Below are 25225 nucleotides of genomic sequence, written 5' to 3'. Positions count from 1 at the left end.
TCGAATCCGGAAAACTGATAAAAATCTGTCCTTTTGTTCATATTCGACAAGAAAAAGGTCATCTGACTAAGGTTTAAACAGAGTGTGAGCTACCATTATTGCGTGCATACTGTCTGGAGACCAGATTGGATAGATATTAAACGGATGGTAGAGTATTTATATTTTTTGCTGTGATATCATAATGCTCTTTTTTAAGTATAATGCTAAGTATGAGGAAATTATTAGCTATGCATTTTTTCAATAAAAAAGTTAAAATACGCCAAGAATATGATACAATTTCTGCAAGTAAAAAAGTGTTATTGGACTTTTATTCTACCTTTATGTATATAGATATAAATGATTCCCCATAATTTCACAATAATTTGTAACGGTGCAAAAAAAATGTAATAAACAATTTAAATGATTTAATGAATTTGTGTAGACTGATATTCTAGCATTTAATTTCATGGTAGACTATGTATTATCTATGTATAATAGACATCTGCTTACAAAGCATCGTTGCCACTGAAATATGTAGCTGCCTATTTTCCTGATGATCTCAATGTTGACTGTCACTAAAACATCCAATTGGCAACGAAATGCATCATGATGTTCTACACAAATAAACACAATTTAGTGCTAATTCCCATAGATGACGGTTTGTTTTTCAGGCTTATTTTTGTAATGTGCTTACATAAGGTATTCCAAAAAGACTGAACTCAAGCATTCCTGGTATAGCCCATTTAATATCATTCCAGTTGGCAGCATTATCTCCAAGCCAATGTCCTGAGTATTTGCCTGATCCAGCAAACGTAGATCGAGAGAAAATGATGCTTCTTTTTCCAGGGAAAACAGCTTTGATGGCTCTGAAAATGAAAAGCCATTATAAAATGTAGCTCGCTGCAACTATTGTCTTGATCACATGTATGCTGTAATCATTCTTCTGCTTTTGAATATGTTACATATTGACAAATGCGATGACATTTCTGCTCATAATATTTCTAAAAATAATATACCACAGGGTTCTGGGCACTATACTGTGATAGAAAATTAGAATTTTGTATTTTCCATTAGTTTACATACTGTATATACATCTCTAGTAAATGTAAAATAGTTCATTTTAATATACAGTGGCTTACCAATTTCTTTAGCCTAGAAGTTTTTCATGTTAAAAGTAATGATGGAAAAAAAGCAAGAATAATGTTGTACCGTGTTAGTCAGAAAAATCAATGGTAAAAGTAAAACAAACTTTAGAAATGTAAAGTTTGCACATATAAAATATTCTAAAACACTAGGTTCCAAAGTAATGGAACTTCTTAGAGGATAAATAAGTGTTTTTGCACAAAGGGATAAAAAGTATTTGCTTTATTAAATTATTTTAATAATGACATACACAATAATTAACAAAAGGGTGCATCCAGCCTTGAGAGAACCCATCTCTGAATTACCATTTATAATTAAAGTAAGTGCACATTGTAATATGATATTTCCCAAATCAAGAAATATACCGCCAGTAGGGTTTCACCACCTGATACAGATAGGGCCGCAGCCCCAGGTATCTGCAGCCTGGAATCAGCACGCTGCAGCACCTCATACACCTAGGTAAGCTGGCAGCCACAATTGTCTTGCTGGTAATATGCTTGTATATTCAAGAGGTGGGCAGTTTAGAGATTAATCGCAGGTTTTTGGATTGTTGCCACTACTGTTCCTTTAGTTGAGCAGTATTGTAAGGCTACTTTCACACTAGCGTTAACTGCAATACGTCGCAAATGCGTCGTTTTGCCGAAACTACGCATCCAGCAAAAGTTCTTGCTGGATACGTTTTTTCGTCATAGACTAACATTAGCGACGCATTTGCGACACATTGCCAAACGGTGCGTCCGTTTTGCGACGCTTTGGCGTGTGGTAGCGGACCGTCGGGAGAAAAAAACGTTACATGTAACGTTTTTTGCTCCCGACGGTCCGCTTTTTCCGACCGCGCATGTGCGGCCGGAACTCCGCCCCCACCTCCCCGCACTTCCCCACACCTCACAATGGGGCAGCGGATGCGTGGGAAAAATGCATCCGCTGCCCCCGTTGTGCGGCGGAGACCACGCCTTACTCTTCTTGGGATATTTCTTCTTATCTTGTATCTTTGGATTTTTCCAGTACTATCCATTTTCTTCTCCTTAAAGCGCGGGTTCTATTCCATTTTTTTCAAGAAATATATGAATTCAAGAGATAGCATGATGTTGATAACGTTGCACATGGCACAACTGATGGCCTAAAAATAAATTTTCATTTGCCATGATAATAAGTGCCTATCCTTAAGTGCTGAAAAAGCCCATATAAACAATGCGCTCACTGTATGCATAAAAAAACAAAAGAAAAACGTGAACCCAGTCAAATATAGCTATACAAGTGTGCCAATATAAAAATAAGAATACAATTATGGGTATATTACCTGAATATTAAGTGTGCTAATCACGAGTTAAAATGCGAATAGGAGATGCATCCCTTCACCCCAATGCACGCTTCTTAATTGCTTCTTTCGGTGGCATGTAAAGCAAAGGGGAAACGCCCCCAGAAGAAGCAATGGCAAAACATGTGTCAGTGTGGAGGGATGCAGCTCCTTTTCCATTTCAACCCATGTGATTAGTACACTTAATGTTCTTTTAATATACCCATAATTTTGTTATTATATTTATAATGGCACACTGGTATAGCTGTATTTGACTAGGTTCTCATGTTTCTTTTGATTTTTGATGCATGCTGGGAACGCACTGTTTATATGGAGATTTCAGTTTACATTGTTAGGTGCCGGGATTCTCTCGCAGCACAGGATGGATCCCAAGCAATGTCTTCTCCTGTGATCCCCCATTCAGTTTCAACCACAGTGAATGCTGCTCAGCAAAGATGTCGGTCTTGGCATCTTGCTCAGACTCAGTCTGTGAGCATAGTTACTGCTGCCTATCCGGGTTCAGCTATAGTAACTAATTATTGACTGCAGCGAGTGATCTCTTTTGAGACTAAGTCCAGGTTTCGTTCTACTGGGCATGCTCGTGAGGCGACTTCTCTTTGGTCATCGGCTGTCACATGTTGAGGTCCTGGTCCGGCTCCAGATTGGTCCACGAGCAAGGTTCTGTCTGATTGACAAAATCTATAAAAGGATCTTTGGCGTGCCCATTGGTGTGCTAAGATCATTCATGTTCTGTGTTTGTGAGGAACCTAACGGTACTGTGGACTCAGTTGAATGTGCTCAGGGCAGGCCTAGTGCCTTTAGAATTCCGGCTCCTCCGGAGAGGAGATTGTGTGTCCGGGTTCAGGGCTAGCGTTGAGCCTTTAGAATTCCGGCTTCTCCGGAGAGGAGTTCTGTGTATGCTCGCACTGTGTTTGGAGTCCATTGCTGGTTCCATTGCCCCAGTGGGGCTTGCGTACACCGTGAAGCTAACAGGGAACGTGTTTAGCGCCATATCCACTTGGCAGCTATGTGCCGATAAACACAGTCCTGTTTCTGAGTTCCTTCCCCTTTGTTGTGTGCGATTGGCACAGCCACGTGATTCTCCACTGAGTGACATTAACTCAGTGTGAGTCATTTACTCTCAATGCTAGTTTCGCCATTGTCCTCTTAGCTGCAGTTTGCCATCTCTGCACGGTGAACCCCGGGTGGCGAACGCACTTTATTATCATATTTTATTTAGTGCGTTCCGCCAGCCCTAACATAGATGCTGCACACAACAATAGGTATTTATTATATTAACAAGTGAAAACTATTTTTTCTGCCCTCAATTGTGTCAGATACAATGCTATCAACATCATGCTATAGAATGAATATATATTTTTCTTTATTCGGCAAATATCATAAATATCATATTACAATGTGCCCTTTCTTTAATTATATATGGTAATTTGGAGCTGTGTTTCCCTCAAGGCTAGAGGCACCCTTTTATTAATTATTGTGTATGTTATTATTTAAATAATTTAATAAAAAAATACTTTTATCTCTTTCTGCAAAAACATTTGTATATCCTCTAAGACGTTCCATTACTTTTGAGGTAAGTATGTTACAGTTCTTGTGACATGCTACCCCTCTTTTTGAGAAAGGGATTGCTTTGGGGGAGATTATAATGTTTATCACATATAAAATATTGTAAATACTTTAGATTCTATGTAAGTCATTTTGTAAATGTTCACTGTTGTTTCAACTAACTTTGCATAAATCATTAGTACAAGCGAGTATAAGAAACTTTGTAACCAGTGAAAACTGATTCCTTCTCCAACTATCAGCCATTTTTTCCACTGTTCCTTACTTCCTGAGCTCATCATTCACTCTCGAAAATCAATTTAGTATCATCTTAATTAAAGCAAAATGGCTAGTCTGCCCACTGAGGTGTCAGGTTACACCTCCCAGTATACTCTATGTCTATGGGGAAGGGAGAGGGCAGGAGTGCAATACATATGCAGGGAAGCATGAACATATAGACCAAAAAGCAGTGTTTTACAAATAAATGTACTGCTCCTGGGTCGTGTACTCTCTTGAAGGTACAAACATGAAACAACTCCAAAAATAGAGTTCATTTTTGGCACGTCTTGTTTCATTGTGCATTTTATCTTCACTTTGAAAACAGCTAGACTGTTCCTGCTCCCTAAAAAAGGATAATTTTTGAATGGCTTGATTAAAAAACTTTTGTGTTTAAACATCTTGAATATAGATAACCTGTTTTCCATCTTAAAAATGAGATAATTGATAAATCTAATTATAATTCAGCTTTTACCAAAACTGGATTTATGGGTGCATTGCTTAGTCCTGCAGTATGTCTTTTTTACTGCTGTTACATTTGTCTGTGTGCTAAACAGGGAAATAAAAGCAGGAATCCTAATGTTTCTGTGCAAAGCTTATGGGAGACATCATAGCGGCTAGTCGGCACCCTTTATCTCACAGAGAGCTGAAGTTTCATGGAAAATTAGTGAAAATTGCTGAATCCAAATCATGTAATGGCCAGAGATGAGGGTATTCTTAATTTACGGTAAACACACAATACAATCTATTCTAAAAAGCCACCTGGAATGACTGATGCTTTTAACCCATTACTTGCCAAATTAGAAATTTTCATTTTACAGATTTTTCAGAAAAGGGCATCCCAATATTCAATTAAAAATGACAATGACATGATTTCCTAATTATAAAAATTATAAAATCTTAGTTGCTAGAAGCAAAAGATTAGGCGTCCCAAAAAAAGGACCTTGGTAGATAGGGTTGAGCGAAACGGGACGTTCATTTTCAAAAGTCGCCGACTTTTGGCTAAGTCGGCGTCTCATGAAACCCGATCCGACCCCTGTGCTTGTCGGCCATGCGGTACACGACTTTCGCGCCAAAGTCGCGTTTCAATGACGCGAAAAGCGCCATTTCTCAGCCAATGAAGGTGAACGCAGAGTGTGGGCAGCGTTATGACATAGGTCCTGGTCCCCACCATCTTAGAGAAGGGCATTGCAGTGATTGGCTTGCTGTCTGCGGCGTCACAGGGGCTATAAAGGGGCGTTCCCGCCGACCGCCATCTCACTGCTGCTGATCTGAGCTTAGGGAGAGGTTGCTGCCGCTTCGTCACAAGCAGGGAGAGCGTTAGGCAGGGTCCACTAACCACCAAACCGCTTGTGCTGTAGCGATTTCCACTGTCCAACACCACCTTCGGTGTGCAGGGACAGTGGAAGCTAAATTTTTTTTTTCTCTCAGCGCTGTAGCTCATTGGGCTGCCCTAAAAGGCTCTGTGATAGCTGTATTGCTGTGTGTACGCCACTGTGGAAACCAACTGCTTTTTTCAAAGCACATATCCTCTTGTTCCTTCCTTTCTGCACAGCTATCTTTTTTGTTTGTCCACACTTTTTATTTAATTTGTGCATCAGTCCACTCCTATTGCTGCCTGCCATACCTGGCTGAGATTACTGCAGGGAGATAGTAATTGTAGGACAGTCCCTGTTTTTTTTTTTTTTTTTTGTGGGAGATTAAGATTGGCATTTCTGCTAGAGTGCCATCCCTGTGTGTGCCATCTCTCACTCAGTGGGCCATAGAAAGCCTATTTATTTTTTTCCTTGATTTGGGTTCAAAAATCTACCTGAAAAAAAAACACTACATCAATCAGTGGTAGAAAAATATTGGCCTCAGTCAGGGCTTGTGTGCCACTCCTGTGTGTGCCATCTCTCATTCAGTGGGCCATAGAAAGCCTTTTTTTTTATTATTATTATTTGGTTTCTAAAGTCTCCCTGAATAAAAAAAAAATAAAAAAAAAAACAGTGGGAGATTAATATTGCCCTTTCAGCTTGTGTGCCAGTCTTGAATCCTGGGTGTGCCACCTCTCTCTCTCAAATTGTGGGCCATAGAAAGCCTATTTATTTTTTTCCTTGATTTGGGTTCAAAAATCTACCTTAAGAAAAAAAAACACTCCATCAATCAGTGGGAGAAAAATATTGGCCTCAGTCAGGGCTTGTGTGTCACTCCTGTGTGTGCCATCTCTCACTCAGTGGGCCATAGAAAGCCTATTTATTTTTTTGCTTGATTTGGGTTCTAAAATCTACCTTAAAAAAAAACACTACATCAATCAGTGGGAGAAACATATTGGCCTCAGTCAGGGCTTGTGTGCCACTCCTGTGTGTGCCATCTCTCACTCAGTGGGCCATAGAAAGCCTATTTATTTTTTGCTTGATTTGGGTTCTAAAATCTACCTTTAAAAAAATCACTACATCAATCAGTGGGAGAAAAATATTGGCCTCAGTCAGGGCTTGTGTGCCACTCCTGACTCCTGTGTGTGCCATCTCTCACTCAGTGGGCCATAGAAAGCCTTTTTTTTATTTTATTATTATTTGGTTTCTATAGTCTCCCTGAAAAAAAATAAAAAAAATAAAAAAACAGTGGGAGATTAATATTGCCCTTTCAGCTTGTGTGCCAGTCTTGACTCCTGGGTGTGCCACCTCTCTCTCTCAAATTGTGGGCCATAGAAAGCCTATTTATTTTTTTCCTTGATTTGGGTTCGAAAATCTACCTTAAAAAAAAAAACTCCATCAATCAGTGGGAGAAAAATATTGGCCTCAGTCAGGGCTTGTGTGTCACTCCTGTGTGTGCCATCTCTCACTCAGTGGGCCATAGAAAGCCTATTTATTTTTTTCCTTGATTTGGGTTCGAAAATCTACCTGAAAAAAAAACACTACATCAATCAGTGGTAGAAAAATATTGGCCTCAGTCAGGGCTTGTGTGCCACTCCTGTGTGTGCCATCTCTCACTCAGTGGGCCATAGAAAGCCTATTTATTTTTTGCTTGATTTGGGTTCTAAAATCTACCTTTAAAAAAATCACTACATCAATCAGTGGGAGAAAAATATTGGCCTCAGTCAGGGCTTGTGTGCCACTCCTGACTCCTGTGTGTGCCATCTCTCACTCAGTGGGCCATCGAAAGCCTATTTATTTTTTGCTTGATTTGGGTTCTAAAATCTACCTTTAAAAAAAACACTACATCAATCAGTGGGAGAAAAATATTGGCCTCAGTCAGGGCTTGTGTGCCACTCCTGTGTGTGCCATCTCTCACTCAGTGGGCCATAGAAAGCCTATTTATTTTTTTCCTTGATTTGGGTTCGAAAATCTACCTTAACAAAAAAACACTACATCAATCAGTGGGAGAAAAATATTGGCCTCAGTCAGGGCTTGTGTGCCACTCCTGTGTGTGCCATCTCTCACTCAGTGGGCCATAGAAAGCCTATTTATTTTTTTGCTTGATTTGGGTTCGAAAATCTACCTTAACAAAAAAACACTACATCAATCAGTGGGAGAAAAATATTGGCCTCAGTCAGGGCTTGTGTGCCACTCCTGTGTGTGCCATCTCTCACTCAGTGGGCCATAGAAAGCCTATTTATTTTTTTCCTTGATTTGGGTTCTAAAATCTACCTTTAAAAAAAACACTACATCAATCAGTGGTAGAAAAATATTGGCCTCAGTCAGGGCTTGTGTGCCACTCCTGTGTGTGCCATCTCTCACTCAGTGGGCCATAGAAAGCCTATTTATTTTTTTCCTTGATTTGGGTTCGAAAATCTACCTGAAAAAAAAACACTACATCAATCAGTGGTAGAAAAATATTGGCCTCAGTCAGGGCTTGTGTGCCACTCCTGTGTGTGCCATCTCTCATTCAGTGGGCCATAGAAAGCCTTTTTTTTTTATTATTATTATTTGGTTTCTAAAGTCTCCCTGAAAAAAAAAAATAAAAAAAAAAACAGTGGGAGATTAATATTGCCCTTTCAGCTTATGTGGCAGTCTTGACTCCTGGGTGTGCCACCTCTCTCTCTCAAATTGTGGGCCATAGAAAGCCTATTTATTTTTTTCCTTGATTTGGGTTCGAAAATCTACCTTAAAAAAAACACTCCATCAATCAGTGGTAGAAAAATATTGGCCTCAGTCAGGGCTTGTGTGCCACTCCTGTGTGTGCCATCTCTCACTCAGTGGGCCATAGAAAGCCTATTTATTTTTTTCCTTGATTTGGGTTCGAAAATCTACCTGAAAAAAAAAAACACTACATCAATCAGTGGTAGAAAAATATTGGCCTCAGTCAGGGCTTGTGTGCCACTCCTGTGTGTGCCATCTCTCATTCAGTGGGCCATAGAAAGCCTTTTTTTAAAAAAAATTTTATTATTTGGTTTCTAAAGTCTCCCTGAAAAAAAAAAGTAAAAAAAAAAACAGTGGGAGATTAATATTGCCCTTTCAGCTTGTGTGCCAGTCTTGACTCCTGGGTGTGCCACCTCTCTCTCTCAAATTGTGGGCCATAGAAAGCCTATTTATTTTTTTCCTTGATTTGGGTTCGAAAATCTACCTTAAAAAAAAACACTCCATCAATCAGTGGTAGAAAAATATTGGCCTCAGTCAGGGCTTGTGTGTCACTCCTGTGTGTGCCATCTCTCACTCAGTGGGCCATAGAAAGCCTATTTATTTTTTTGCTTGATTTGGGTTCTAAAATCTACCTTAAAAAAAAACACTACATCAATCAGTGGGAGAAACATATTGGCCTCAGTCAGGGCTTGTGTGCCACTCCTGTGTGTGCCATCTCTCACTCAGTGGGCCATAGAAAGCCTATTTATTTTTTGCTTGATTTGGGTTCTAAAATCTACCTTTAAAAAAATCACTACATCAATCAGTGGTAGAAAAATATTGGCCTCAGTCAGGGCTTGTGTGCCACTCCTGACTCCTGTGTGTGCCATCTCTCACTCAGTGGGCCATAGAAAGCCTTTTTTTTTTAATTATTATTTGGTTTCTAAAGTCTCCCTGAAAAAAAATAAAAAAAATAAAAAAACAGTGGGAGATTAATATTGCCCTTTCAGCTTGTATGCCAGTCTTGACTCCTGGGTGTGCCACCTCTCTCTCTCAAATTGTGGGCCATAGAAAGCCTATTTATTTTTTTCCTTGATTTGGGTTCGAAAATCTACCTTAAAAAAAAAAAAACTCCATCAATCAGTGGGAGAAAAATATTGGCCTTAGTCAGGGCTTGTGTGTCACTCCTGTGTGTGCCATCTCTCACTCAGTGGGCCATAGAAAGCCTATTTATTTTTTTGCTTGATTTGGGTTCGAACATCTACCTGAAAAAAAAACACTACATCAATCAGTGGTAGAAAAATATTGGCCTCAGTCAGGGCTTGTGTGCCACTCCTGTGTGTGCCATCTCTCACTCAGTGGGCCATAGAAAGCCTATTTATTTTTTGCTTGATTTGGGTTCTAAAATCTACCTTTAAAAAAATCACTACATCAATCAGTGGGAGAAAAATATTGGCCTCAGTCAGGGCTTGTGTGCCACTCCTGTGTGTGCCATCTCTCACTCAGTGGGCCATAGAAAGCCTATTTATTTTTTGCTTGATTTGGGTTCTAAAATCTACCTTTAAAAAAAACACTACATCAATCAGTGGGAGAAAAATATTGGCCTCAGTCAGGGCTTGTGTGCCACTCCTGTGTGTGCCATCTCTCATTCAGTGGGCCATAGAAAGCCTTTTTTTTTTATTTTATTATTTGGTTTCTAAAGTCTCCCTGAAAAAAACATTTTATCTTATTTGGTTTCTAAAGTCTCCCTGAGGAAAAAAAAAAAAAAAAATATGTGGGAGATTAATATTGACATTTGTGCTTGAGTGACAGTCCTGCGTGTGTGTCATCTCTGTGATTTGGTGCCACAGAAAACAGAGTGTGTAACATTGTGCCTGATTTTCCTTGTGGTCTCACCAACCTGTTAAGGGATATTGAAATCATACTGAAGTTATAGCTCAACGTGTAAGTTGTTTGACAGCAACAAATAAAGTTAATTTGGTTAAGTTTTTCAAACAATGAGGAAGTCTGGTACAAGAGGTCGTGGCCGTGGGCGTTCATTGTCAGCTGGTAATGATGGTAGTGGTAGTGGAGCATCAGGTGGTCGTGGGGATAAAAATATTTCACCTAAGTCTGGAGCTGTGGAGGCTGTTTCGTCGTCTGGCTACACAAGGCCTCGAAAGCTTTCTTTTCTGGGAGTCGGAAAACCGCTTTTAAAGCCGGAGCAGCAACAGCAAGTTTTGGCTTACATTGCAGACTCAGCCTCTAGCTCTTTTGCCTCCTCTTCTGAAACTGGTAAATGTAAAAGCAGTGCGTCGCATGTGGACGGTCAGGGACAAGTCGCTTCCTTGTCCTCCTCAGCAAAAACAACAACAAGAGAGGAGGATGCAGCAGGCGACACAACGGGTTACTCCATGGAGCTCTTTACACATACCGTCCCTGGCTTAGAAAGTGAAACACTTAACAGGCCATGCCCATTACAAGTAGATTCTGACATGGAGTGCACTGATGCACAGGCACAGCCAGAGTACTATGCTGCTCCTTTGACTGAGACCACAACATTGCCCTCTCAGGGTACTGATCCGCAATCAGACCCTGATGAGACTATGTTGGCCCGCCACGAACGCTATACCACCGACCGACACAGTGACACAGACGAAGTTGCACACGAGCTCGAAGAGGAGGTAATAGATGACCCAGTTGTTGATCCCGATTGGTAGCTATTGGGGGAACAGGGTGCAGGCGGCAGTAGTTCAGAAGCGGAGGTGGAGGAGGGGCCGCAGCAGGCATCAACATCGCAACAGGTTCCATCTGCCGGGCCCGTATCTGGCCCAAAACGTGTGTCAAAGCCAAAACCTGTTGGAGGACAGCGTGGCCATCCGGTTAAAGCTCAGTCTGCAATCCCTGAAAAGGGATCCGATGCTAGGAAGAGTGCAGTCTGGCATTTTTTTAAACAACATCCAATTGATCAGCGCAAAGTCATCTGTCAAAAATGTTCAACTAGCTTAAGCAGAGGTCAGAATCTGAAAAGTCTCAATACTAGTTGCATGCATAGACACTTAACCACCATGCATTTTCAAGCCTGGACTAACTACCAAACGTCCCTTAAGGTTGTAGCACCCTCGGCCAATGAAGCTAGTCAGCAACGCAACATCCCTTCCGGCACTGTAAGGCCACCATTTTCCGCACCACCGGCAGTATCTGTGCAGGTTTCTTTGACAGCCAAAAGCAGTCAGGGTCAGGGAATCTCCAGTTTTGTAGGAGGAAATATTGCATCTAGGGCACCGGCGGAAACAATACCGTCTCCAACCGTCTCTCAGTCTGCCAGGTCCACCGGCACACCCGCAAGTTCCACGATCTCCATCTCTCCAGTTCAGCTCACACTACATGAGACTCTGGTTAGAAAAAGGAAGTACTTATCCTCGCATCCGCGTACACAGGGTTTTAACGCCCACATAGCTAGACTAATCTCGTTAGAGATGATGCCCTACCGGTTAGTTGAAAGCGAAGCTTTCAAAGCCCTGATGGAGTACGCTGAACCACGATACAAGCTACCCAGTCGACACTTTTTTTCAAGAAAAGCCATCCCAGCCCTGCACCAGCACGTTAAACAGCGCATCGTCCATGCACTCAGGCAATCTGTGAGTACAAAGGTGCACCTGACTACAGATGCATGGACCAGTAGGCATGGCCAGGGACGTTATGTGTCCATCACGGCACACTGGGTGAATGTGGTGGATGCAGGGTCCACAGGGGACATCAATTTCGGGACAGTTGTGCCTAGCCCACGGTCTAGGAAACAGTTGGCTGTAGGCATTCGCACCCCCTCCTCCTCCTCCTCCTCGTCCTCCTGCAGAAGCTACAGCTCTTCCACAGACCGCAGTCGGCCAACCACTCCATCGGCAGATGACACTGTTGCACACCAGTTGTCCCATTATGGGCCAGCTACTGGCAAGCGTCAGCAGGCTGTATTGGCTATGAAGTGTTTGGGCTACAACAGACACACCGCGGAAGTTCTGTCCGAGTTCTTGCAACAAGAAACGCAGTCGTGGCTGGGCACAGTAGATCTTGAGGCAGGCAAGGTAGTGAGTGATAACGGAAGGAATTTCATGGCTGCCATCTCCCTTTCCCAACTGAAACACATTCCTTGCCTGGCTCACACCTTAAACCTGGTGGTGCAGTGCTTATTGAAAACTTATCCTGGGTTCTCCGACCTGCTCCTCAAAGTGCGTGGACTTTGCTCACATATCCGACGTTCGCCTGTACACGCCAGCCGTATGCAGACCTATCAGCGGTCTTTGAACCTTCCCCAGCATCGCCTAATCATAGACGTTGCAACAAGGTGGAACTCAACACTGCACATGCTTCAGAGACTGTGCCAACAGAGGCGGGCTGTTATGTTTTTGTGGGAGGATACACATACACGGGCAGGCAGTAGGATGGCAGACATGGAGTTTTCAGGTGTGCAGTGGTCCAAGATACAAGACATGTGTCAAGTCCTTCAGTGTTTTGAGGAATGCACACGGCTGGTTAGTGCAGACAACGCCGTAATAAGCATGAGCATCCCCCTAATGCGTCTGCTGATGCAAAGTTTGACGCACATAAAGGATCAGGCGTCTGCACCAGAGGAAGAGGAAAGCCTTGATGACAGTCAGCCATTGTCTGGTCAGGGCAGTGTACAGGATGAGGTAGTGGGCGAAGAGGAGGTGGAGGACGAGGAGGATGATGGGGATGAGTATATTTTTAATGCGGAAGCTTTCCCGGGGGCACTGGAAATTGGTTGCGTGGCAAGGCCGGGTTCTGGTTTTTTGAGGGACACAAGTGACGTAGATTTGCCTGAAACTGCCCCTCAACCAATCACAACCGGAGATTTGACAACTGGAACTTTGGCCCACATGGCGGATTATGCCTTACGTATCCTAAAAAGGGACACACGCATTACGAAAATGATGAACGATGACGATTACTGGTTGGCCTGCCTCCTTGATCCACGCTATAAAGGCAAATTGCAAAATATTATGCCACATGAGAACTTGGAACTAATATTAGCAACCAAACAATCAACTCTTGTTGACCGTTTGCTTCAGGCATTCCCAGCACACAGCGCACGTGATCGTTCTCACACGAGCTCCAGGGGGCAGCAGACTAGGAGTGTTAGGGGTGCACACATCAGAAGGGGCGTTGGACAGAGGGGTTTTCTGACCAGGTTGTGGAGTGATTTTGCTATGACCGCAGACAGGACAGGTACTGCTGCATCAATTGAAAGTGACAGGAGACAACATTTGTCCAGTATGGTTACTAACTATTTTTCATCCCTTATCGATGTTCTCCCTCAACCGTCATTCCCATTTGATTACTGGGCATCAAAATTAGACACCTGGCCAGAATTGGCAGAATATGCATTGCAGGATCTTGCTTGCCCGGCAGCAAGTGTCCTATCAGAAAGAGTATTCAGTGCTGCAGGTTCAATGTTAACCGAAAAAAGGACTCGTCTGGCTACCCAAAATGTTGACGATCTAACATTCATTAAAATGAACCACAACTGGATTTCGAAATCTTTTGCCCCACCTTGCCCGGCCGACACCTAGCTTTCCTATGAAAAGCTCTTGCCTGTGAATTACTTTTCTAATGTCTAATTTGCTGCAGCTGATTGTACAGCATACGACATGTTTACACCTCCCTAAATGGCCAAACTCCCCACACGGTGCCGTGGTATCGCGACTTGGCGCAAGCACCCGTGAGACTGCTGTTTGTCTGAAGAGGTGGGTGTGCTCGCTTTCGGTTGACGGCATTGCTACTGGGTCCCTCATAGTACAATGTAGTGTCTCTGGCGGTGGTGGTGCGCACCCAACGTCAGACACACCGTTGTAACATGAGGGGCCCTGGGGCGGTCCCGCCGGCCTCAAGAGAGTTCCCCCCTCCCCCAGCTCAAACTGTGCTCTACCACGTGCAAAATTATGTCGCACAGCTCCACCAATCTTTAGTCTATTCGCTGACATCATTCAATGTCTGGCACTGACAATACAAATTTGTAGACATCTATGATGCAACTTAAAGTAGTCTGTGTCTGTGTCCTATATTGGCACCATTAAATAGTTACTGCCAAATTACTATGTCAGAAACTCAGCAGATGAGCCCACCCCTGTACCTAAGTATGCCACCTTTTTTTTTTTTGGTTGTTTTGCGAGACATTAACATCTATTTATATTTTGGGAGCACTGGGACAGACACTCCTTGCAATACTCCTCCACTGACCACAATGCTGCCTGTGTATCCATGTAACTGATGTAAAACTGCCATGAGCCTATTGTTTGTTATTTTAGGCCTTTGATAGCCTGTCTGCGGTCCCTACTTTAAATACTCCTCCACTGACCACCAAGCTGCCTGTGTATCCATGTAACCGATGTAAAACTGCCATGAGCCTATTGTTTGTTATTTTAGGCCTTTGATAGCCTGTCTGCGGTCCCTACTTTAAATACTCCTCCACTGACCACCAAGCTGCCTGTGTATCCATGTAACCGATGTAAAACTGCCATGAGCCTATTGTTTGTTATTTTAGGCCTTTGATAGCCTGTCTGCGGTCCCTACTTTAAATACTCCTCCTCTGACCACCAAGCTGCCTGTGTATCCATGTAACCGATGTAAAACTGCCATGAGCCTATTGTTTGTTATTTTAGGCCTTTGATAGCCTGTCTGCTGTCCCTACTTTAAATACTCCTCCACTGACCACCAAGCTGCCTGCCCGTGTATCCATGTAACCGATGTAAAACTGCCATGAGCCTATTGTTTGTTATTTTAGGCCATTGATAGCCTGTCTGCGGTCCCTACTTTAAATACTCCTCCACTGACCACCAAGCTGCCTGTGTATCCATGTAACCGATGTAAAACTGCCATGAGCCTATTGTTTGTTATTTTAGGCCTTTGATAGCCTGTCTGCGGTCCCTACTTTAAATACTCCTCCACTGACCACCAAGCTGCCTGTGTATCCAGGTAACCGATGTAAAACTGCCATGAGCCTATTGTTTGTTATTTTAGGCCTTTGATAGCCTGTCTGCGGTCCCTACTTTAAATACTCCTCCACTGACCACCAAGCTGCCTGTGTATCCATGTAACCGATGTAAAACTGCCATGAGCCTATTGTTTGTTATTTTAGGCCTTTGATAGCCTGTCTGCGGTCCCTACTTTAAATACTCCTCCACTGACCACCAAGCTGCCTGTGTATCCATGTAACCGATGTAAAACTGCCATGAGCCTATTGTTTGTTATTTTAGGCCTTTGATAGCCTGTCTGCGGTCCCTACTTTAAATACTCCTCCACTGACCACCAAGCTGCCTGTGTATCCATGTAACCGATGTAAAACTGCCATGAGCCTATTGTTTGTTATTTTAGGCCTTTGATAGCCAGTCTGCGGTCCCTACTTTAAATACTCCTCCACTGACCACCAAGCTGCCTGTGTATCCATGTAACCGATGTAAAACTGCCATGAGCCTATTGTTTGTTATTTTAGGCCTTTGATAGCCTGTCTGCGGTCCCTACTTTAAATACTCCTCCTCTGACCACCAAGCTGCCTGTGTATCCATGTAACCGATGTAAAACTGCCATGAGCCTATTGTTTGTTATTTTAGGCCTTTGATAGCCTGTCTGCTGTCCCTACTTTAAATACTCCTCCACTGACCACCAAGCTGCCTGCCCGTGTATCCATGTAACCGATGTAAAACTGCCATGAGCCTATTGTTTGTTATTTTAGGCCATTGATAGCCTGTCTGCGGTCCCTACTTTAAATACTCCTCCACTGACCACCAAGCTGCCTGTGTATCCATGTAACCGATGTAAAACTGCCATGAGCCTATTGTTTGTTATTTTAGGCCTTTGATAGCCTGTCTGCGGTCCCTACTTTAAATACTCCTCCACTGACCACCAAGCTGCCTGTGTATCCATGTAACCGATGTAAAACTGCCATGAGCCTATTGTTTGTTATTTTAGGCCTTTGATAGCCTGTCTGCGGTCCCTACTTTAAATACTCCTCCACTGACCACCAAGCTGCCTGTGTATCCATGTAACCGATGTAAAACTGCCATGAGCCTATTGTTTGTTATTTTAGGCCTTTGATAGCCTGTCTGCGGTCCCTACTTTAAATACTCCTCCACTGACCACCAAGCTGCCTGTGTATCCATGTAACCGATGTAAAACTGCCATGAGCCTATTGTTTGTTATTTTAGGCCTTTGATAGCCTGTCTGCGGTCCCTACTTTAAATACTCCTCCACTGACCACCAAGCTGCCTGTGTATCCATGTAACCGATGTAAAACTGCCATGAGCCTATTGTTTGTTATTTTAGGCCTTTGATAGCCAGTCTGCGGTCCCTACTTTAAATACTCCTCCACTGACCACCAAGCTGCCTGCCCGTGTATCCATGTAACCGATGTAAAACTGCCATGAGCCTATTGTTTGTTATTTTAGGCCTTTGATAGCCTGTCTGCGGTCCCTACTTTAAATACTCCTCCACTGACCACCAAGCTGCCTGCCCGTGTATCCATGTAACCGATGTAAAACTGCCATGAGCCTATTGTTTGTTATTTTAGGCCTTTGATAGCCTGTCTGCGGTCCCTACTTTAAATACTCCTCCACTGACCACCAAGCTGCCCGTGTATCCATGTAACCGATGTAAAACTGCCATGAGCCTATTGTTTGTTATTTTAGGCCTTTGATAGCCTGTCTGCGGTCCCTACTTTAAATACTCCTCCACTGACCACCAAGCTGCCTGTGTATCCATGTAACCGATGTAAAACTGCCATGAGCCTATTGTTTGTTATTTTAGGCCTTTGATAGCCTGTCTGCGGTCCCTACTTTAAATACTCCTCCACTGACCACCAAGCTGCCTGTGTATCCATGTAACCGATGTAAAACTGCCATGAGCCTATTGTTTGTTATTTTAGGCCTTTGATAGCCTGTCTGCGGTCCCTACTTTAAATACTCCTCCACTGACCACCAAGCTGCCCGTGTATCCATGTAACCGATGTAAAACTGCCATGAGCCTATTGTTTGTTATTTTAGGCCTTTGATAGCCTGTCTGCGGTCCCTACTTTAAATACTCCTCCACTGACCACCAAGCTGCCTGTGTATCCATGTAACCGATGTAAAACTGCCATGAGCCTATTGTTTGTTATTTTAGGCCTTTGATAGCCTGTCAGCGGTCCCTACTTTAAATACTCCTCCACTGACCACCAAGCTGCCTGTGTATCCATGTAACCGATGTAAAACTGCCATGAGCCTACTGTTTGTTATTTTAGGCCATTGATAGCCTGTCTGCGGTCCCTACTTTAAATACTTCTCCACTGACCACCAAGCTGCCTGTGTATCCATGTAACCGATGTAAAACTGCCATGAGCCTATTGTTTGTTATTTTAGGCCTTTGATAGCCTGTCTGCGGTCCCTACTTTAAATACTCCTCCACTGACCACCAAGCTGCCCGTGTATCCATGTAACCGATGTAAAACTGCCATGAGCCTATTGTTTGTTATTTTAGGCCTTTGATAGCCTGTCTGCGGTCCCTACTTTAAATACTCCTCCACTGACCACCAAGCTGCCTGCCCGTGTATCCATGTAACCGATGTAAAACTGCCATGAGCCTATTGTTTGTTATTTTAGGCCTTTGATAGCCTGTCTGCGGTCCCTACTTTAAATACTCCTCCACTGACCACCAAGCTGCCTGTGTATCCATGTAACCGATGTAAAACTGCAGTATTTTGCTTATAAAAAAGAAAATACTGGAGAGATATCAAATGCAGACATTTTAACATTAAAAACAAAAACACATACAACAAAAAAATGGTACAGTACAAAAATTGGCCACCAGCTACAAAAACTTTCTCCTGCAAGTAGTTAACTGAAAGGTTTTTTTCCATTGAAAACACAGATATGGCATCCACCGAGTGTTGTCCTGTCGCGTCTTCTTTATATTATTGCCAAGAAGCTGCAACTGAATAAAGCTGAGCTTCTACCTTCGGCCTCTTATTAACTGCTTTTTTAAAAAAAAATTGGCCACCAGCTACAAAAACTTTCTCCTGCAAGTAGTTAACTGAAAGGTTTTTTTCCATTGATTACACAGATATGGCATCCACCGAGTGTTGTCCTGTCGCGTCTTCTTTATATTATTGCCAAGAAGCTGCAACTGAATAAAGCTGAGCTACTTCCTTCTGCCTCTTATTAACTGCTGTTTTTTTAAAAAATTGGCTGTTCCGGCCTACTAAAGGTGTCTGCCCCTGCCTGGTGTTGTCCTCAACTGAATAAAGCTGAGCTTCTACCTTCTGCCTCTTATTAACTGCTGTTTTTTTAAAAAATTGGCTGTTCCAGCCTACTAAAGGTGTCTGCCCCTGCCTGGTGTTGTCCTCAACTGAATAAAGCTGAGCTTCTACCTTCTGCCTCTTATTAACTGCTGTTTTTTTTTAAAATTGGCTGTTCCGGCCTACTAAAGGTGTCTGCCCCTGCCTGGTGTTGTCCTCAACTGAATAAAGCTGTGCTTCAACCTTCTGTTCCAAATTACGATTGTTAAAAATGAAATTGGCTGTTCCGGCCTACTAAAGGTGTCTGCCCCTGCCTGGTGTTGTCCTCAACTGAATAAAGCTGTGCTTCAACCTTCTGTTCCAAATTACGATTTTTAAAAATGAAATTGGCTGTTCCGGCCTACTAAAGGTGTCTGCCCCTGCCTGGTGTTGTCCTCAACTGAATAAAGCTGAGCTTCTACCTTCTGCCTCTTATTAACTGCTGTTTTTTAAAAAAATTGGCTGTTCCGGCCTACTAAAGGTGTCTGCCCCTTCCTGGTGTTGTCCTCAACTGAACAAAGCTGAGCTTCCACATTCTGGCTTTCGGCCTATACTATCAGATATTAAACTGCATTTGGCCTACTAGTGTGGTTAGGCCCTTGAAACAGTGTCTGCTGCTCTTGGGTTTGCTACTCCACTGAACAAAGCAATGCCGCCTGTTTAGTCCTGTTACCAATTTTGAACTGCATTTAGCCTACTTTATTCTTTGGCCCTATATCTGTTTCCTCCTCATCCTGCCCATTGCCCAGCCACTGCTAGATGAGTCTGCTGGTACATTGACCTAGACCACTACATTCCCCTTGTACTCTACACAGCCAGAATCTGACCCTGCTGAAAGTAAGGTTCCCCTTCCCGCATGTTATACCACCTTACACAGGGACAAAGAGGAAGGTGCAGATGAAAGTGCAGGTTCCTTCATCAGGTGGGGGGGCATACTCGTTGGCGACGTCACTGGCACAGGGCCCCTCAGAGTACGCAAAAGTGTCGCTGCTGGTGGGAGGCGCCCCCGCCATTCAAACACACCGCCGTACTTTGAGGGGCCCTGTGCCAGTGCCAATGCGAACGAGTGGGCCCCCCCTGCTTGCTCAGGATCACAGCACTTGCAACGTTGAAATACTTACCTCTCCCTGCAACACCGCCGTGACGTAGTCCGCATTTCCTGGGCCCACGAAAAACTTGAGCCAGCCCTACTCCCCCCACAACTTTTGCCAAATGACCCCCAATTTCCTATGCCCAACTATTATTATAAAGTTAATTAAGATTGACAAGCTTCAGAAACAAGAATGGATGTTTTTGGCATTAAAATGGGCACTGTAGGTGTTTTCCTGGCCTCCACTCACTGCCGACTATGCTTCCCCATTGACTTGCATTGGGTTTCGCGTTTCGGTCGATCCCCTACTTTTAGCGATAATCGGCCGACTGCACTCGACTCGACTCTGGACAAAGTCGGGTTTCACAAAACCCGACTCGATCTTAAAAAAATGAAAGTCGCTCAACCCTATTGGTAGATAATGGGTTAGGTGGCTTCTTGAATTATTTCACATTCTGCAAACTAGGAAGGGATCTAAGGGAAATTAGAGTGGAGACATTCAGCAGGACTTTGAGTTATAGATTCGAATGATATTATTCATTTTAATATATTTGTTATATCCCATTTTTAATTATTCACATGCACACTGCTAAATAGCTCTAGGCTTAACATGGCAAAAGCAACTTGAAGAGGCATTTCCACAAATGTTTTATTCATTCAATCTGCCTAAAGTCACCATTCTGTATCATCCTCAGTTTCTAGTGCCACTCTGTCGCTCATGTGACTGAAATTTGGACTCACTGGATCACACAAGATTTTATGGGTAAGCTGGAAGTTGCTTTTACGATGTAAGACTATGGAGCGTCAGAAGCACATTACGTTGTAAGATTGGCTTTCAGCACAAAGACCACTGTGTGATCTGGAGAATCAGAGTTTCAGTCATGTTAGTGAGAAGAAGACCATAGCAGTGCTGGAAACCAGGGAAGACAGCAATCAGTTTAGTACATTAACACACTTATACTACATTACCTACACATTTAGACAGGTTTAGAAAATAAAAAAAAAATGGGGGCAGTGCTTCTTTAATATCAAGTTAGGTGTGAAGTTACAGTTTCCTGTATTAGTAAATCTTGCTGTACATTCGTATGTACGTCATGTTAGAAAACGCTACAGATTATTTTTATTTTATGGCCTCAATTATTTCAACTATTTCATTCACTAAAATTATTATTTTAATGTGATCGTCCAGAATCAAAACAAACAAACAGCATTGCACCTAGCCACAGATCAAGTAGTATTGCAGCTGAGCTGGACTGCAGTACTAAATGATGCAACCCATTGTAGCGTGTGGTGCTGATTATAGAAAAAAGCAGCCATGTTTGTCTAATACTATACAGACCCATTATTGGTCAGCAGGATTTGACTGACACCATTTTTGACACTTTTGCTTAGTAAATACCTACATTCCCAATTAAATACTTATTCTGGAGCATCTTTTCTTATAGCTCTAATTCTCTACATTATATCCTTCTTATGTTATGTAAATGTTTAGCTGCTTAGATGCCTTAATAAAATTATTAATAATAATACAAGTAATAATAGTAATAAATATACTTACTGTTCTGTAGAAAGAGTCATTGCATATCCATACAGACTATGAACATCATAATGGGACCCCCAAGTTTGTTTTGCATCCATACAGAGTGTCTTCGAATACATTACCCGATCGAAAATTGCTTAATAAAAAAGACAAATATTTTCTTATACCTTTATCCACTTTTCATTCATCTAATTCCAACAAAGATACCTTTTCTTACAAGTGTGAATTATAAATGTGCTGGCAACTTGATACATGACCATGTAGCTTGCACTAAGGCTGTTTAATGAACATCATAGTTCAAAGTGATCAATAAGTCAAGCTGAAGACAAACTTTGCCATTAACCTTTATAACCACTATTAAAATATTTTGGAAGTACTTTCGGTGACACGTTAATTAGAATCTAGCTTATATTTTGTTTATTAGGCATCAAAATAATTATCAAGTAGCAATGGTTTACGGAGATCAGCTTATGCAGTCCATTTTTATACACATTTTATTCGGATCTACCAACAAGGAGTTTGAATTATAAAACCCAAAAACAATTCTTATATTATTATACCTATATATTATACAATGATGAGCAAATGGGTAACAATGTTTTGAACTTTTGACTTTCAGGCTTCATACCTCACCATCCACTACAGCTTCAAAACATAGAGGTGGAAACATTATGTTTTGGGAGTGTTTCCCTGCTAAGGGCACAGGACTACTTCACCGCATCAATAGGAGAATGGATGAAGCCATGTGCCACAAAATCCTGAATTACAACCTCCTTCCCTCTGCCAGGACATTAAAAATGGGTCGTGGCTGGGTCTTCCAGTAAAGGTACCTTCACACTGAACAACTTAACAACGATATCGCTAGTGATCTGTGACGTTGCAGCGTCCTGGATAGCGATATCGTTGTGTTTGACAAGCAGCAGGGATCTGGATCCTGCTGTGATGTTGTTGGTCAGAGCTAGAAGGCCAGCACCTTATTTCGCTGCTGGATCTCCCGCAGACATCGCTGAGTCGGCGTGTGTGACGAGGATTCAGTGATGTCTTCACTGGTAACCAGGGTAAACATCGGGTTACTAAGCGCAGGGCCGCGCTTAGTAACCCGATATTTACCCTGGTTACCAGTGTAAATGTAAAAAAAACAAACACTACATACTTACATTCCGATGTCTGTTGTGTCCCCCGGCGTCCGCTTCCCTGCACTGTGTCAGCACCGGCCGGCCGTAAAGCAAAGCACAGCGGTGACGTCTGCTTTAGGACCGGCGCTTACAGTACAGGGAAGCAGAACGCCGGGGGACGCGACAGACACCGGAATGTAAGTATGTAGTGTTTGGTTTTTTTTACATTTACACTGGTAACCAGGGTAAACATTGGGTTACTAAGCACGGCCCTGCGCTTAGTAACCCGATGTTTACCCTGGTTACCCGGGGACTTCAACATCGTTGGTCACTGGAGAGCTGTCTGTGTGACAGCTCTCCAGCGACCACACAAGGACGAAACAGCGACGCTGCAGCGATCGGCATCGTTGTCTATATCGCTGCAGCGTCGCTAAATGTGACGGTACCTTAAGACAATGACCTAAAACATACAGCCAAGGCAACAAAGGAGTGGCTCAAAATAAGCACATTAAGGTCATGGAGTGGCCTAGCCAGTCTCCAGACCTTAATGCCATAGAAAACTTATGGAGGGAGTTGAAGTTCCGAGTTGCAAAACAAGAGCCTCAAAATATTAATGATGTAGAGATGATCTGCAAAGAGGAGTGGACCAAAACTCCTCTGGACATGTGCGCAAACCTCATCAACTACAAAAAACATATGACTGCTGTGCTAGCCAACAAGGGTTTTGCCACCAAGTATAAAGTCTTGTTGGCCAGAGGGCTCAAATACTTATTTCTGACAGTAAAATGCAAATAAATGTATATAATTTATACAATGTTATTTTCTGGATTTTATTTTTGATATTCTATCGCTCAATGTTAAAGTTAACGTATCTTTAAAATTATAGACTGTTCATGCCTTTATCAGTGGGCAAACTTGCAATATCAGCAAGGCATCAAATACTTATTTAACTATACTTTTCAACTTAGTTGAAGCCAAGGTGCTGGCCAAATGTATGAGACAACCATGTTTTGAATGCAAATATTTGTATTATGATTGTATGGGGACACATTGGGGTAGAATTATTAAGCTAAATGTTTCAGAATTTAAGTCATGTGAAGGGCCATGACTTCATGTGAATAGGGAATTAGTTTGAGATCCAACAATGCACCAAATTTATACTGCAAATTTATGACACAAAGTAAGCTACAGTGACTTACAAAAGTATTAAAGGGAACCTGTCAGCAGGATTCTGCACAGCAAACTACACACACTGTTAGGTCGGCACCATTACACTGATTAAAATAATACCTTGATTGATAAAATCCATCTTGTGGTTGTTTCTTGATCTTTGTTTTCAGTTTTTTGTTAATGATATGCTCGTGCCCTAAGGCTGGGTTGGTGTATGTGGTGCTCGGATTATATTTTCATAAAATAGACTGCTGACAGGTCACAGTGATCAGCCCCCTAGTTTTCATAATAAACACCAGCACATACTGAATCCTGCGCTGCAGAAACCCTTGTGCTTATTTAATTGAGAGAGTAATTAAAAAAACTGAATTTAAAAATGGCTCAAGAAGTGCCTGCGCAGTAGCAGCTATTGGTGTTGTGTATAGAGATCCGATAGCTGCTATTGCGCAGGTGCCGGAGGCGCCATCTTGCTAGAGAAGAAGAAAAAATGTCATCCTCCAAGATGGTGCCATCCACGCCTGAGCAGTATCAGCTCTCAATTAAATAAGGAAAAGGGATTAAGTGCACAGTAAACATGCAATTATGCTGCAGCGTAGGTGCCACGGCTGACACCTGCCTGCAGTGGCATTTTTTAAATTCAGTATGTACTGGTATTCATTATGCAAACTAGGGGGCAGAATAGTGAAGGATCATTGACCTGTCAGCATTCTACATTATGAATACCTAATCAGAGCACCACATGCTAACCCCCCTCCAGAACCACCCTAGAGAACGAGCATATTATTAACACAAAACTGAAAATAAAGATTAAGAAACAACCACAAGATGGATTTCATCAACCAAGGTATCACTTTAATCAGTAGAACGGCGCCGACCTGACACTGTAGGTTAGTATGCACAATCCTGCTGACAGGTTCCCTTTAATTCCCGAGGCATTTTTTATTTTCTACCTCACAACCAGGAATTTCAGTGTTTTTGATGATTTGCATTACTTCATGTACAGAACATGCCTACAACTATGAACATTTGGTTTTCTTTTATTGTGAAGCAAACAACAAATAGGACTAAATAGCTTAAAATTTCAGTGTGAATAACTATTCACCCCACTAAAGTCAGTACTTTGTAGAGCCCTCTTTTTGCTGTAAGTCACTCTGTATAAGTCTTTATGAGCTTTCCACCTCTAGCCAATTGGTTATTTGCCCATTTCTCAAGGCTAAACTGCCCCAGCTCTTTTAAGTTAGATGGTTTCCTCTGGTGAACAGCAATCTTCAAGTCTGACCACAGATTCTCAATTGGATTAATGTCTGGGCTTTGACTAGGCCACTCCAACATTTACTTGTTTCTCATTAAACCACTTGAGTATTGATTTTTACAGTATGCTCTGGGACATTGTCTTGTTGGAAAGGGAACCTCTGTCCCAGTCACAAATCATTGACAGACTTAAGCAATATCTGACAGACTCAAGAATATCCATATATGATGCACAATCCATATTTCCCTCAACATGGACCATTTCCCTGCCCCTGATGCCAAAAATGATCCTCACAGCAAGATGCTGCCACCACCATGTTTCACTGTGGGGATTGTGTTCTTGGAGTGATGAGCTATGTTGGTTTGGCACCAGACATAGCATTTACCTTGATGGCCAAAAATTTCAATTTTGGTCTCATCTGACCACAGCACCTTCCTCCATACATTTGGGTAGTCTCTCA

General features: G+C 42.5%; 1 protein-coding gene across 1 annotated transcript in view; it reads right to left on the bottom strand.

Moving 5' to 3' along the window:
• Positions 1–25225, bottom strand: part of SI (sucrase-isomaltase) — a 349991-nt gene that overhangs the window by 229885 nt on the left and 94881 nt on the right. Inside the window, exons 15-16 of the mRNA XM_077290631.1 lie at positions 21247–21364; positions 674–845 (exon numbers count right to left, since the gene is read on the bottom strand). Coding sequence (XP_077146746.1) covers positions 674–845; positions 21247–21364 — 290 coding nt within the window. The remainder of the gene's footprint in view (positions 1–673; positions 846–21246; positions 21365–25225) is intronic.

The sequence above is a fragment of the Ranitomeya variabilis genome, chromosome 2 (genome assembly GCF_051348905.1).
Source record: "Ranitomeya variabilis isolate aRanVar5 chromosome 2, aRanVar5.hap1, whole genome shotgun sequence".
NCBI classification, from domain to species: domain Eukaryota; kingdom Metazoa; phylum Chordata; class Amphibia; order Anura; family Dendrobatidae; genus Ranitomeya; species Ranitomeya variabilis.
Note: the sequence above shows the minus strand (reverse complement) of the source record. Positions and strands in the feature narration are given on the sequence as shown.